At 39.3% G+C, this 15,871-nt stretch overlaps 1 protein-coding gene across 1 annotated transcript in view; it reads left to right on the top strand.

Annotated features, from left to right (window-relative positions):
• The first annotated feature begins 4,966 nt into the window (after nucleotides 1-4,966).
• The window catches only part of LOC144536598 (V-type proton ATPase 116 kDa subunit a 1-like), a 40,064-nt gene continuing 29,159 nt past the window's right edge, over nucleotides 4,967-15,871 (top strand). Inside the window, exons 1-9 of the mRNA XM_078279815.1 lie at nucleotides 4,967-5,123; nucleotides 6,857-6,935; nucleotides 7,272-7,369; nucleotides 8,256-8,384; nucleotides 8,469-8,551; nucleotides 11,769-11,895; nucleotides 12,098-12,180; nucleotides 12,865-12,958; nucleotides 13,926-14,138. Of these exons, the coding sequence (XP_078135941.1) occupies nucleotides 5,007-5,123; nucleotides 6,857-6,935; nucleotides 7,272-7,369; nucleotides 8,256-8,384; nucleotides 8,469-8,551; nucleotides 11,769-11,895; nucleotides 12,098-12,180; nucleotides 12,865-12,958; nucleotides 13,926-14,138 (1,023 nt within the window). The 5' untranslated portion in view covers nucleotides 4,967-5,006. The remainder of the gene's footprint in view (nucleotides 5,124-6,856; nucleotides 6,936-7,271; nucleotides 7,370-8,255; nucleotides 8,385-8,468; nucleotides 8,552-11,768; nucleotides 11,896-12,097; nucleotides 12,181-12,864; nucleotides 12,959-13,925; nucleotides 14,139-15,871) is intronic.

Genomic DNA, 15,871 nt, shown 5'->3' with positions numbered 1-15,871 from the left:
CCTCTACTCATAGAATGAATAAAGATTTAGATCTAGCTGCAGGAGCACTGTTCTGTCAATCATTATGTAGTCTGTCTTAGCTTAGCGCCGCCCAAGACAATTGTGATCTGTTTAAAAAAATGCAAACAAGCCAGAGCATTTTCCCCTGTCCCAGGAATCTCTGTCGCTGTGGAATCATTATGTAGACTGACAAATGAATACATAAAAGTTTTTAAAAAAACACAACAGGCTTAAAGTGTTTATATTAGTGGGTATAAAAGAAGCCAATACAACTACACCAATACCACACCAATACAATTACCAGATAGTGAGCATGTACAGTACTTTAGTCAAAAACCAATGGGGGTGAGATCATGCTGAGACAACTCAGCACCTTCAGGAGAGTAGAGACTACAGCCCTAACTAGAAGCATGCTTCATCTGTGTATTGAAAGTAGATGAGACTTGTTTTATTGGTAGTGGTGGACTGATCTTTACACAGCTGCTTGAATATGTCTTTATACATTTTAAGCAATACTGAAAAAAAAGATTCACCATAACTGCCTGACTAAGCCGTTGGACACCTCATCCATTTAGCCACTGAGCAATGGCATTGATTCAAAATGGACAGTCAGTTGCAAGTGGATAGTTAAACGTGATTGTTTGCCTCAATTAAGTTATCAGCACTGCCTTTTTAGTTTTTAGTAGTATCAAAGATCAAGGTCCAACACCAGCAGGAGAGAAATATTTTATATTTTCAAGAGTCAATCTCTTATTTGAAATCTATGGAAAGCCATTTTCTAAAGAGCACCTACCAGTCATTACCTTGATATTTTACTCTATATGCATCTAAGTGGCATGTTTTGCTCGCTTCTGCACAGCAAGCAAACACTTGGAAAAAACATTCTAATACGTACAAATTATGAAAACCACATGGCAACCCAGAGTGAGGCAGAAAGCTATAAAAGCTGTTTCTCATAGAAGTCTGCCCCAGTAATTTATGTACATTATGGGAGTTCCATGCTTCCAAAATTGCTTGCTGGCAGCCAGCCAGTGTCCTGGTTTAAACCCTGCCCCATGTGGAACTAAGAGGGGGTGAAACTCTGCTGTGGCTGTTTGTAAGAGGAAAAATTCGACAGGATCTTGTTTGTACTGACTCAACGCTTGACCAGTTGTGGACTATTCCACCACATCTGGTAGACCTTATTCTCAGAATGCTTAGACGAGTGGTTTGGGTAGCACTTTATTTTAGGTGGTACTAATAAGAAATGAGGTGTCATAAGCACCCCACAGGCACAAGTTAGTACATGATAATCATCTAATCAGAAAAATAACAGGGGATAAATCTCCACAACGGGACTGATTATTGGAAGAAAATAAAGGCTGCCATCATCAATATTTTTATAATAACTGGATCAAATGACAATATGTGATGTGAAAGGTGTCACTATTAGTGATGCACCCACAAAAACAGTTGTCCTAGTTCTGTCTTTTGGTTTTCTGGCCCACAACTTTACTGTTTTGGTTCAGTCTCAGCACTCTCAGCCTTGTTTTTTCCTTGTTTCTTATGTTAGGTTGTGTTCAGATCGACATAGCCCCGTATAAAAAATGTATTTCCCCATTGTCCTCAATACATAATCATCCAGCTGGATCAAATACATGCAAACCCATTCCTGGTACATTACTTGTATTGTAAACACCATGTTTCTATCCATCATGAAAATGGCCCTGCAGAGGATTTACTTCCTTCACCAGCTCACACTGCAATTATTCGGTCTGTTCTCTGCACATCCATCAGTGTCTGGTTTGGATCAACCACCAAACAGTAACTGCTGACCCGTTACACCCTGAAGACAACCTGTGTCAACTTCTCCCTTCAAGTACAGTAGGCAATACAGAACACTGTACTCCAAAATAACCAGACACAAACACATGTTCTTCAGTAGGCCATCACTCTGATGAAAACTTAACACCAGTCACAGTGTCTGGAAGAATCCCTGTTCAATAACCCTGTAACTCTAACATCAACAGTACTTTATATTATATATTTAGAGTCCAACTACATACTTTTGTACAAATATAAAATATAAAAATCCAAATCCAAATATCAATCTAAGCATCCTGTGTGTACTCTGTACACTGTCATATCAACCTAACTCGTGTTTATAGAGCAACCTGTAACATTCATTATTTCATATTAACATTAATCTTCTAATCATTTGGGGTGGCAGTAGCTCCCCCCCCCCCCCCCCCCGACCACTCAGGGTGCCTGTTCAGCAGTCCATTAGTGCATGTAAAGCATGACCTGAGCATGTGTGTCTATTTCAGGCTTGTGTGTAGTGTGTAATAACAATAACAACAGAGTGTAAATTGTAATTTCCCCATTGGGGATCAATAAAGAGTATAAATTAATTTAAATTAAATCCGTGCACATCATTAATTCTCACTTCACATCATCAATACTTCAGCCTCATCTGGACTCATTAAAGTTATCAACACACAACATTTGTTCGACAGAATAAACCTGAAGATGAATACAATCAAAATCAATAGCCTACTTAAACAGGGGTAAGGAAAACAAAAAAAAAAACGTAAACAGGGAAAAATGGAACAAACCTTAGGAAGATCAATTAAGAATGATTTAAGTGTAATAAATCATTTTGATGTTTGAATGTGTTCAGTGTGGATGCATGCGACAGTAAAGTCAATATGTCATTGATTGTTTTATCTCATTTTAGGGTGACCTCTTACCACCAGTCCAGGGACAGTGAAAGTAAAATATCCTCCAGGCTCATTCTGGCACATTTTTATTTTTATGTATTATTAGTGTGCATTGTCCCTGATAAAAAAAACCTGAAATAAATGAAAAATAAAATAATCCTTAAAGTCCTGGATCAAACCTGTCAAATTGACGAATGTTTAAAGAAAGCTTCCGGTTAGATTTTCAAAATAAAAGAGCAATGCCAATTATTCTATAATCATGATTTTGAGCAACATAATGCACCACAGCGAGTGATTACTAATATAAAGTATTTGAAATGCGTTTCTATGATTATCATTTTTGGGTCACATTCAAAAAGGAAATGTCTGTCAAGTAAATACACCATGCTTTTATTTAGGAATGAATTATTTTGGGGTACATTTCCGGCCGACTGTATGTAACTTGACGCACCGCTCTGGTCCTCAGCATCCATCATCTAGGGGGGTTTAACAGGCCAGAGAGCTGACCAGCTGCATCTTACACAGGTGAGTAGCTTAAATAACTATTTTGAGAGTATTTAATGTGAATTTAGTAATTTCTGTGTTTCAGACGTATAGTGTCAGTAAGGGAATTATGAACCATAATTCGACGATTCATGATATTTGGACGTGTCGGCTGTGATAACGGTGGTAATGTGTCATGGACACCTGCGTTTTTCGTATCGTAATATTCTTACGTGATGAAATGTAGGCCTATGTTCGTCACATTAACCGAGTTGTCATCGTTTTGATGTATTTTCCTACTACAGCGTCCTAAAGTTATACTTCAGCAGCTTGTAAATTAATGAAAAATCACATTCTATTAGGCTATTGGGCCTATATTAGGTGCCCCATGTTGGTGTATAAAGAAAACCCAAGTAGCCTATAATAGTATTTGTTGTTATATGTTACGAATAGGGTCTTATTTGTAAAAGCGGACACAGTGAATGTGTGGGAGGAGGTGACAGCTGCTGACTCCAGCAGCAGCAGCAGCAGCAGCAGCATCATGGCGTCCTTGAGCAGTGAAGGGCAGAGCTGCAGCAGGAGATGCTGCGACATATCAGCGATGCTCTGCTCCGCATGCTAGCTTGGGCTCACGAGAAGCTCGATTTTATAACGCAGAACTGTGTTATAATGATATTAATGGCTTGCAATTCAGCAGCGTAATATTTAGGCTAGTCGATCACTGCGTTGTGTATGAGTTATTATTATAAAGGCTTGTCCATCCTTGGCCATTAAGCGCCATTCTCTTCCGTATTTAGCTTAAGCAGCTTCTTAAACCTAGGCTACTGTAGCCTCCATATGAGTAATGCGTGGATATCAGACTGCTGTGTAATGAGAGCGGTAATTGCCAGTCTATAAATATATTTTAATCGTACTGTGTTGTTTCATATGTTCAATAGTTGTAGGTTATTTTATCTGACCAGTGTTAGATTCTTATGGTGTTTAATGTCTCTGGTGCTTTTTATTTTTTTAATTGATGTCAATTCATTTTCTGAAAACAAAAAAGAAAAGGGTCACCTGTACAGGAAAGGGTCTTAATATCAGGTAAAATTACAGGAGCTTCATTTATCAGGTCATTTAAAAAAGTGAAGGTCTGGAGCAGTTGTCTATAGCTGAGATAGTTAGCTGATCAATCGATTTGCCAATTTTAAAGAAAATAAATCTGCAACTATTTGGGCAATCAATCATCAAATAATTTCAGTTATTCTTCAAGCAAAGATTCCAAAAATTCATGACATTTTAAGACGTGACCTTCGACTCACTGTTTTCTGGAATTTTATAAAACGAGTAATCTATTAATCAAGGAAATAATCGGCAGATTAATCGATTATGAAAATAATTGTTAGTTGCAGCTCTACAGTTGCTCACTTTGTGGTGTTTGTAATCCTGCCTTGATTACAGCACAATGTATATACTGGTAGTATAGTAGCGTAGTATAGCGTAGTATAATAGTATAATAGGCCTATATTATAGTATGTTGTTCTGCTCACCCTCACTGCTCTGTTGCGTCAGACTGTACTGCACAGTATAGTATAGTATAGTATCTGTTGTGCTTTTATTCAGAGACTACAGTACCGTACAGTACTGTATATTGTTCTAATTTGTATAAAATAATAAGGAAAAGACAGGTTTCTTATGTGTTCTTCGACCTGACCTTTTCCCTGTGTAAAACAATTGATGAATATACAGTATTTTAAAGATATTTGAAACTAATGATTTTACGTATCTTCCCGTCCTAGGTGCATTGTTTCTTTGTTCTAGCTGTGGCGGAGTGTGGTTCTCATCATGGGGGAACTGTTCAGGAGCGAGGAGATGACCCTGGCCCAGCTCTTTCTCCAGTCAGAGGCAGCTTACTGTTGTGTCAGCGAGCTGGGAGAGCTGGGCATGGTCCAGTTTAGAGATGTGAGTATGAATGTACCCATGCTATGCCATTTCTTGGTGGTAGAGCTCCTCTGAAGGCAGAAATAATCTCATTAATTACAGTAAACTAGAAACCATCTTGCGGTGAGAAGCCTGCATTGAGCCTGGGGTAGCTCACCTGGTAGAGCGCGCACCCATATATACAGAGTGGGGGGTCCTCTTTCCTATTTTTTACCCCTCTACTACTGGCGCCCTTGTTTGGACCACACCCATCTTCGAACTTCATTTTGATCTTAAGTACCAGTGTTGGCAAGTTACTTTAAAAGAGTAATTAGTTACAGTTACTAGTTACTTCTTCCAAAAAGTAACTAAATTAGTTATTCAGTTACAAATTATGAAAGTAACTAGTTACTTCAGAAAGTAACTATTGCGTTACTTTCAAGTACATTTTTAAATGCTCAAATGTGACCCCACCTCCACCTACCCCTCTTTAATGGAACTTAAAATACATGTGCATGTTCAATTATTTATGATTCATCTGAATATTATAATGAAATGGACACTTAATACAATACATTATTAACAGAAACAATGTACACAAATCTAAAGTATTTTAATGTTGCTGTGGGACAAAGTGAGACTAGCCTCCAATCAAATGCCATGTTTGTAGATATTATGTTTATATAGTGGATCAATACAAATAACACAACACCTCAACAGGCCACAACTGGGCAAAATGAAATGATGCTTGTTAACACTATACCAAAAATAAATAACAAATATATACACTCTTTGTAGTGCAAATAACGTAAGTGGCCTGATGTTTATACTTGTGCGCTGGTGTGTGCGTCGAGCTGGCGTGTGTGTGTGTGTGTGTGTGTGTGTGTGTGTGTGTGTGTGATAGAGCGAGGGAGAAGTGAGAGAGTGACGGCGATTAGTGACTCTAGAGTCATAGTGAGAGAACCAAAGAGTCTCCCCTGTTCTTTCTGACCACGGTGGAACATCTGGAGCGTCGTGCACTGCCCAGGAAGAACAGTAAAAAAAGTATTTACCTCTCGGCTCAGACTCAGAGATCTAGTTGGTCTTATGAAAAAAACAGCTTCAAATATAGTAATGTGCCGCATTTTTTGGCAGTAACGGTAACGGCGTTATTAAGATGGGAAGAGTAATCAATTAGATTACTCATTACTGAAAAAAAGTAACGTCGTTAGTAACGACGTTATTTATAACGACGTTATTCCCATCACTGTTAAGTACACACCTGAAAAGTTTCTTGAATACATCTTGCACAGTTGTGACACTATCTCTGTGACAAAACTTGGCCGCAGACAGACAGACAGACAGACAGACAGGCAGACAGACAGGCAGACAGACAGACATATAAACACTTGGCAAAGTACTCAAAACCGCCTCTGTGGTAGTTCCCCCTACAGTTGGAGTCTCCAGGACAACATTTTGCCATGATGACACACACACACACACACACACACACACACACACACACACACACACACACACACACACACACACACACACACACACACACACACACAAGGTAAAAACAATATCAGCGTTGCTGTTGCAGCTGGTAATTAAAGCCAGTGATAATTGTTAGAAGCATGTGGTGTTACTTGTTTGCTTTCTTTTATATGAAATGACACATGTATTGATGATACATAATGGATTTATACATAGAACATTATAAGACAAAGTTTTAGCTAAAATCCATAATTACGCTGTCAAAATCATTTCCCCCTCTTTTTGTCCACTCACAGCTGAATCCAGACGTAAACGTGTTCCAGCGCAAGTTTGTGAATGAAGTGAGGAGATGTGAGGAGATGGACAGGAAACTGAGTAAGTAATGAGACAAATGACATTCAGGCCCAGCCAAACTCACAGTGTAGTTCCTACCAACTGAATGAGTCAGTCCAGCTTCAGTTTACTTCTCCTGTCAGATTAAGACCACATACAGTTAATGTGATTTGGATATACTTGTTTTTATGTATGTATTGAGTGAGCTTTACCACTCCCAGGCCTAAGAAACCTGTAGTAAACCTGTAACACTTTTCAAAATGACAGCGGTGTCAATGAGAAAATTATGAAGTTTGTCTTCATCTCATCTGGAAAAATATAAAGAACTTGGTTTTACACTGGTAAGGTATTGCATCATTGATTCTCTTTGCTGAACAGGGTTTGTGGAGAAGGAGATCAAGAAAGCTAATATCCCAACTGTTGACACCGGAGAAAATCCAGAGGTCCCTTTTCCCAGGGACATGATCGATCTAGAGGTAATCAGTCATCAGTCATTATCACTCATCAAATCATAAATCATTATTAATTGATACATGTATTTTTATCAAAGGTCAGAAGAGGGGATCCATGATGATAAATACACATTGATTAAATGTATTAGATGACTTTTGATGAGTTTACCCATGTATACTGATGACTTGGTAGAAAGGTAAAACAACAATTGCATGGTCGATATTCCACAAACACCCCACTCAGAATAACTCACAGCAAATTCTCCTCCTGTGGCTCTGTGTTGTAAAGTGTGAACTTCCTCTTCTGAGGTACTGCTTATATGGCCCTTGTCAGGGCTTTAAAAGAGAATAGCCAAAGAAACTGAGCTTGGAGGTGTTACGTATAGTGTCCAGAGTAGGGTTTAATTTTTTACTTATGGTTTTGATTTAAGAGGATCAAAATCCAAATCCAAATGTATTTATAAAGCAAATTTAAAAACAACAACCAAAGTGCTGTACAATGAAAACATGGGCGCCTGGGTAGCTCACCTGGTAGAGCGTGCGCCCATATATAGAGGCTCAGACCTCGCCGCAGCAGCCGCACATTGTTATGTACTCCACCTCATCAGAATTATCTTTATTGGCCAAGTATGTGTACACATATTGTGCACATAGTGTACACACACTTCCACTTGAAATACAAGTCAAGTGCTTATGTAAACTCTCAACAAATACGTAGTAGTCCAAATAAATAAATATTGAATGGATATACATGAAGTGGTGATTATGTACAGTATATGCATATATATATATATATATATATATATATGCAGTATATACAATGTGCAGGATTTATATTTGACAGTGTTGATGCGTACATGTTACAGCACAATGTGCATTTGGGATTTATACTGTTGATTGTGACTGGCAGGCCACCTTTGAGAAGCTGGAGAACGAACTGAAGGAAATCAACACCAACCAGGAAGCCCTGAAGAAGAACTTCCTGGAGCTGACGGAGCTCAAACACATCCTCCATCGAACACAGCAGTTCTTTGATGAGGTTTGCTTATTTCACCCTCTGAGACGCACAATTGATGTGCTTCTTTAAACAAAGTAACCGAGGTCTTCCTAATGTCTTTGATAGATGGAGGATCCCAACCTGCTGGAGGAGTCATCAGCTCTGATGGAGGGCAGTGAGGGGGGCCGCGGGGCCCCGCTCAGACTGGGGTAAAGCATATTCTCTAAAACACATTCTCAAGCTGTCTTGGCAAATATTGAAATAGTCATATAAATTTCAAATGACACATTACATCACATAAAATCATATTTTGGTGGTCAGTAGGATGTCCTCAACTAATTTGTAGTCAAAAGATTTTTTTTTACTAAATACTTAGTGATTTATTTAGAACAGCTGTCATATTTTGGCCTGATGTATTGTCCCTCAGCAGATGAAGCAGCCATATATTCAGATAACTGATAAAATAAGTGCTTTACTTAAAACAATTTGAAAATGTGTGACTATCATTTACCAGCAATGAAAAATGACTATAGTGCATTAATGCATTTCTTGGTGCATTATCACATTAGATAGATAGATTAGTGAAATAAGGGGAAACCATTGGCAGGAATGTGTATTGTGTCACCATCAGTGTTGGGCAGGTTACTCAGGAAGTGTAAAATCTTAATTTATTACTCCTTAAAAAAGTACTAATATTACTTTACTTGTTACTTAGTATTAAAAGTAATTAGTTACGTTACTTGTTATATTACTATATTACTTTCGTGCCCCCCCCAAAAGCAAACAGCTCCTTAAGAATTCGTTCTACTTCATTGGAACAATAATTACCCATACAAGAGGAGTCAAAAATCAGCCACACTGCACACATTCTGCATTCAGGCTGTTACTGTATGTTACAAAGACTATCGCACATTTACATAGGTCTATTAAGTTTTTTGTCGAGTTTCACATATGCTTACATCATGAAAAGGACCTGGCGACGCAGATTCCCATAACCATAGTAACTCGCTGTGCCTGCGTGCACAAGGTGAGAGAGGAGAGGGACGCTGCTCTGCTCTGCTCACAGTGACATGCTGGATGTCAGCGAGGTAACCAACACGGCTCAAAGCCTTTATATGATGACAATACTTCCAGCTGTTTGTTAAGCTTTTTGGCTAGTAGCCGACGTGATGTGACGTGCCCTGGCCCTGACCTGCTACGCTCTAAATTATGACAAGCACACACGTCACGTCATCATATAAGAAAGCTGACCTGGGACAATAATCAAATCACATTTGGGTAACGCAGTAATGCAGTGTTACTTGGATTTGTAACTGTAATATAATTACGGTTTTGGAAATTGTAATCCCTTACACTACTTGTTACTGTGGAAAGTATTAATATTACAGTAATACAGTCAGGTCCATAAATATTGGGACATCGACACAATTCTAATCTTTTTGGCTCTATACACCACCACAATGGAGTTGAAATGAAACGAACAAGATGTGCTTTAACTGCAGACTTTCAGCTTTAATTTGAGGGTATTTACATCCAAATCAGGTGAACGGTGTAGGAATTACAACAGTTTGTATATGTGCCTCCCACTTTCTAAGGGACCAAAAGTAATGGGACAATTGGCTGCTCAGCTGTTCCATGGCCAGGTGTGTGTTATTCCCTCATTATCCCATTTACAAGGAGCAGATAAAAGGTCCAGAGTTCATTTCAAGTGTGCTATTTGCATTTGGAATCTGTTGCTGTCAACTCTCAATATGAGATCCAAAGAGCTGTCACTATCAGTGAAGCAAGCCATCATTAGGCTGAAAAATCTAAACAAACCCATCAGAGAGATAGCAAAAACATTAGGTGTGGCCAAATCAACTGTTTGGAACATTCTTAAAAGAAAGAACGCACCGGTGAGCTCAGCAACAGCAAGAGACCCGGAAGACCACGGAAAACAACTGTGGTGGATGACCGAAGAATACTTTCCCTGGTGAAGAAAACACCCTTCACAACAGTTGGCCAGATCAAGAACACTCTCCAGGAGGTAGGTGTATGTGTGTCAAAGTCAACAATCAAGAGAAGACTTCACCAGAGTGAATACAGAGGGTTCACTACAAGATGTAAACCATTGGTGAGCCTCAAAAACAGGAAGGCCAGATTAGAGTTTGCCAAACAACATCTAAAAAAGCCTTCACATTTCTGGAACAACATCCTATGGACAGATGAGACAAAGATCAACTTGTACCAGAGTGATGGGAAGAGAAGAGTATGGAGAAGGAAAGGAACTGCTCATGATCCAAAGCATACCACCTCATCAGTGAAGTATGGTGGTGGTAGTGTCATGGCGTGGGCATGTATGGCTGCCAATGGAACTGCTTCTCTTGTATTTATTGATGATGTGACTGCTGACAAAAGCAGCAGGATGAATTGCTGATGAAAGTGTTTCGGGCAATATTATCTGCTCATATTCAGCCAAATGCTTCAGAACTCATTGGACGGCGCTTCACAGTGCAGGTGGACAATGACCCGAAGCATACTGCGAAAGCAACCAAAGAGTTTTTTAAGGGAAAGAAGTGGAATGTTACGCAATGGCCAAGTCAATCACCTGACCTGAATCCGATTGAGCATGCATTTCACTTGCTGAAGACAAAACTGAAGGGAAAATGCCCCAAGAACAAGCAGGAACTGAAGACAGTTGCAGAGGCCTGGCAGAGCATCACCAGGGATGAAACCCAGCGTCTGGTGATGTCTATGCCTTCCAGACTTCAGGCTGGAATTGAATGCAAAGGATTTGCAACCAAGTATTAAAAAGTGAAAGTTTGATTTATGATTGTTAATCTGTCCCATTACTTTTGGTCCCTTAAAAAGTGCGAGGCACATATACAAACTGTTGTAATTCCTACACCGTTCACCTGATTTGGATGTAAATACCCTCAAATTAAAGCTGAAAGTCTGCAGTTAAAGCACATCTTGTTCGTTTCATTTCAACTCCATTGTGGTGGTGTATAGAGCCAAAAAGATTAGAATTGTGTCGATGTCCCAATATTTATGGACCTGACTGTATATTGCTAAGTAATTCGTTACTGACCAACACTGGTCACCATTGTGCATTTTTAGCCTTGTGCATGATAAAAACAAAACTTAGGTAGAATTGTGCTCTATGATGTGTCATCATTATTTGAAACATTGTCATTTTTATATACGTCACCGCTGTGTTGGGTTTCCATAATAGCTGGTAGATATCCAAGTAAACTAGTTAGCTAGCCTGCTGACCAAGTATGATTAATGTCAGGTAATGAACATTAAAATTGTCACTGCCATTTATATATCACTCTTTTTAACAACAATCTGTTTTTCTTGCCACTCAAAAGCCTGACTGTGTAGATACAGTCATCCGTTTGTTTTGGGTTATCGACTCAGAACTTGTATGTTTTGTCTGTGCAGGTTTGTGGCTGGAGTTATCAGCAGAGAGAGGATTCCAACCTTTGAGAGGATGCTGTGGAGAGTGTGTCGCGGTAACGTCTTCTTAAGGAAGGCAGAGATTGAGGACCCTCTGGAGGACCCCGCCACGGTCAGCACACATGACGCACAATCATAGAGACTAGTAAAGTAACATATTAAGAAGAAAAAGTAAAAAGAAGCAAGCAAAAATCAGTCCTACCTATTCATAACATGATAATTGACATTTTGACATATTAGAAACAGAAACACGACTCATCTGTGAGTTGTGTAAGTGAGTGTAGGTTTCTAAAAACTTCTTCTCTTCCCAACAGGGAGACCAAGTCCACAAATCAGTGTTCATTATCTTCTTCCAAGGTGACCAGCTGAAGAACAGGGTGAAGAAGATCTGTGAGGGGTGGGTGTTACAGAGGAAGATGCCTAAATACTATTTTCTAAGCAGAATAGAAAATAGGCAGGACTATATTGGTCCACAACTACAGTGGGATCCATAAGAATGCTGTTTATCCAGACTAGCAATGGTGCCATAATAGACCATAGAAAGTAAGGGACAAGAATGGTCATACATGTTGACCAATGGTAAATGGTCAATATTTTCTTGGAGCTAACATCAAGTGGCCATTTAAGGAATTGAGGTTCCCAGTACTGCTTTGGTGGTTTTCGCTTGATGTCACAACACCATCTGGGATTTCAGGCCATTAACGGGGCACTCCATTGATTTTACACATGGTTATCTTGGCTTGGGCATAGAGACTACGTATTTATAATGTCAGTGTTACAAACACACAAAGTGTTTACCAGGCAGAAAAGTTCTATAGCTATTAGTTGCGTTGCCTGGTGAGGTATCCCCCACCCCCCCTTTCTTTTTTTTTATCTGTCACTTGCAAGTCCCCAACTTTGTTGAAGTGCTCAGCTAAATCACTGGAGTACCTTTTTCAACTCCACCGTGCAAGAATTGCACCCTTTCATGTGTGCATCATAAATAAACAGAGTAAGAAAGAAGGAAACATGATGGAAACATGGACAAAGTACAGTACAGTATGTGTTAGATGCTGTGAGCTGACTCTGTTGGTTTTTCCAGGTTCCGTGCCTCACTCTACCCATGTCCAGAGACCCCACAGGAGAGGAAGGAAATGCTAGCTGGAGTCAACAGCCGCATTGACGACCTCCAGATGGTACGTTCGTCACTAAAATGGAACTTCACCTCCCATCACACATTACATAAACCAAAATAGGTTCTCAAAAATGTAAATTGAGTAAAGTAAGAGTCAGTTTTCATAGAGGTGGTTGACCTTGGAGTAAAGTGCTTATTGTTTAAGCCAAATTACCATTAGCAGTGTTGTTCTTTTTTTAATTCATTCATTCATTCTTTCAAAGGGTCTTTGTACTCTTTGTCAAACTACTGCTCACTAAACAACAAGAAATTAATCAGAAACTTTGCGTAACAGGATGCCTGTGTTCAGGCTGTTGCTCAGCTTTCCTTTAGAAAATGGATTTCCAATCAAATTACAAAAGCTCTCATAGTGTAGACGGGTGTTTTCTTGTGCATTAGTCCTTATCTGTGAAAGACCTTTGTCCTGTCTCATAGTGTTGTGGTTTCCTAAAGTTTGCCCTTATTAAGCCTGGAAAAAAAGCCTGGTTCTGCTTGAAAGGTCTGCTGTAGGCTCAGCCTGCCAACCAAATGCAATGTATTACACTCGAATACAATATAGAGCATTCTACTCAGGTTTACATAGAAAATCTAATTATGTGCATAAACAGTACCTGGGACTTCAAGCCAGAACAGTAAAATCAATCAATTTCTACCATTTGTCAACATGTTTACATCACAAATACTACACATTCCAGATGTTTAGCTCACATTATGTTCATATCACAAAGCCATGAAAATAAGCAACAAGTGTAGTCTTAAATGCCATTGGATACAACACACATAGGTGGAACACCAAAAAAAAACGGCAAGTGAAAAATAAACTTTTACTTTAAAAAAATATAAAAATACTTACCAAAGCAGCAGGCTTTGTGCTGTGGTTAGCATAGGTGAGCCTATAACACTGTCAAGGCTTACACCATCCGTATATCCAGTGTTGACTGGACCAGGATCTACAATCTAAAACAAATCGCCCCACACTTCTACTGTAGGTGCTGAACCAAACAGAGGACCACCGTCAGCGAGTGCTGCAGGCCGCCTCTAAGACCATGCGGGTGTGGTTCATCAAGGTGAGGAAGATGAAGGCTATCTACCATACACTCAACCTGTGCAACATCGACGTGACCCAGAAGTGTCTGATTGCTGAGGTGTGGTGTCCTGTCTCAGACCTGGACTCCATCCAGTTTGCTCTGCGAAGAGGGACGGTAAGTTGTTTTTAGTTTTTTTTGGTTTGGTTGTGTATTTCATATTCTTGTTTTTGTTGTGTAGTGTAAGTATCATATATTATTCTCTTCTTGTCCTTTACACATTGCAACTGTAAAGTCATGGGTAACAATTAAAAATGGTTTAAGATATTATTGATCTATTGTATGCTTTTATTTTGGCTGGCTTTTACCAGCAATTTTACTTCTACCAGAGTAAAATGCCGACTCTATTGAATCTCTGTGGCTCTGCTTCCTGTTGTTGTGAACTGTCACTCCACACTCATGAGTTGTGACACATTTTATATTGTACCAAGTGCTGCTAAATAGAGCAATATTATAAAACACTTACACTTGTATGTTTTGGCTTTTCCTATTCTATGATGAAACTAAGAACAAACATGTATTAGTTATATGGACAGTAGCAACTTTATAAAATAATATGAATATGGCTGCTGCTGGAGAAATATCGGTATATAGCCACAACATCTCTGCTGGTGTTTAGCTGTGTTAAAGATAAACTGAAATGTGAATTCTCCTCACTTTTTTTTGAGAAAGAAAATATAAATTATGATGATCCTACAGCTGCATATTTTCACATTTCAGAAGAGGATAAACTACATTTGCACATAATTGTGGAAATAGCTTTTAAGCCTCGATCCTCTGAGTGGCGGTTTTTGCCTGCAAACTGGAGAGCGTCATAGTGTTTCGCTTATGAATGATGATAATTAGTGATTTAAGCTGACTGTCCTTTTTACATCATTCAGCGTTTGTGAGGACCCATTGTGCTGTTAAGTTTGTATTCCACTTAGAAAGTGGAAGCTAGGAAGGCTAGCTTGCAAAAAATAGCACACAAAATTGCTTTTCTTTTAATATTATTTCAACACTTGCTGAGTCATTGGCAGCTCTCACACACCCAGTGCTGTGTTCATCCCACAGTATAGAGGGTGAGAGGTCTAGCCAGGCTGTTGGAATTGATAGCACACAAATTGTAGTTCCTGCCACTAAACTGTGAAATGACTGCACCAATCAAATTACAGTACTACAATCGTCAGTCGTACAAATGCTTGTCCACTGGAGAACAATATTGGGCGCTATCGGTGCAAAAAAATGGGTAAAATTGAATTGAAAAGTGCCAAAGCCAAAACAAACACCAAACATATATATGTATACAGTATTAATTGCAGTCCTACTTTAAAATTGACATGAATGTTCTAAGGCAGTGGGTTCCCAACCTTTTTTCCTTGGCGCCCCCCCCTACATATGTCTAAGAAAAGCTGAGCCCCCCCTCCGAAACCGAAGTTGAGGTAACTCTCGAGATAGAGCCTTACTTTCTTTTTTGATACAGAGGAGTTATCAGCACTTTTACGTTTCTCCGCCATGTTTCATTCATAAAATAGTGATGCTGTGGCGGCAGGACAAACGAGGACGCTAGCAGCTAGCAGCTGACCTGATGACAGCAAGGGTCCCAGGTTAAGATGTCCCGGAGGTTTGGCCTACTAAGTAGCCTGCCTACAATTTTAAGCCAGAACAAAAATATATAGTTTTTATACAGACTTTTGTATACATTATATATTCTAGTGTATTATCATAATTTGTTTAACATGTGCAAATATTTTTTTTTTACCTCAACCTCAAACCAGATAAAGACTTGCGCACGCACCCCCTGTGATCTTTGCTGCCTCCCTGAGGGGTGCCCGGACCCCAGGTTGGGAACCACTGTTCTAAGGTCATGA

This window comes from Sander vitreus, chromosome 21 (genome assembly GCF_031162955.1).
Source record: "Sander vitreus isolate 19-12246 chromosome 21, sanVit1, whole genome shotgun sequence".
Classification (NCBI taxonomy): domain Eukaryota; kingdom Metazoa; phylum Chordata; class Actinopteri; order Perciformes; family Percidae; genus Sander; species Sander vitreus.
This window is presented reverse-complemented; position numbering and strand designations above follow the sequence as displayed.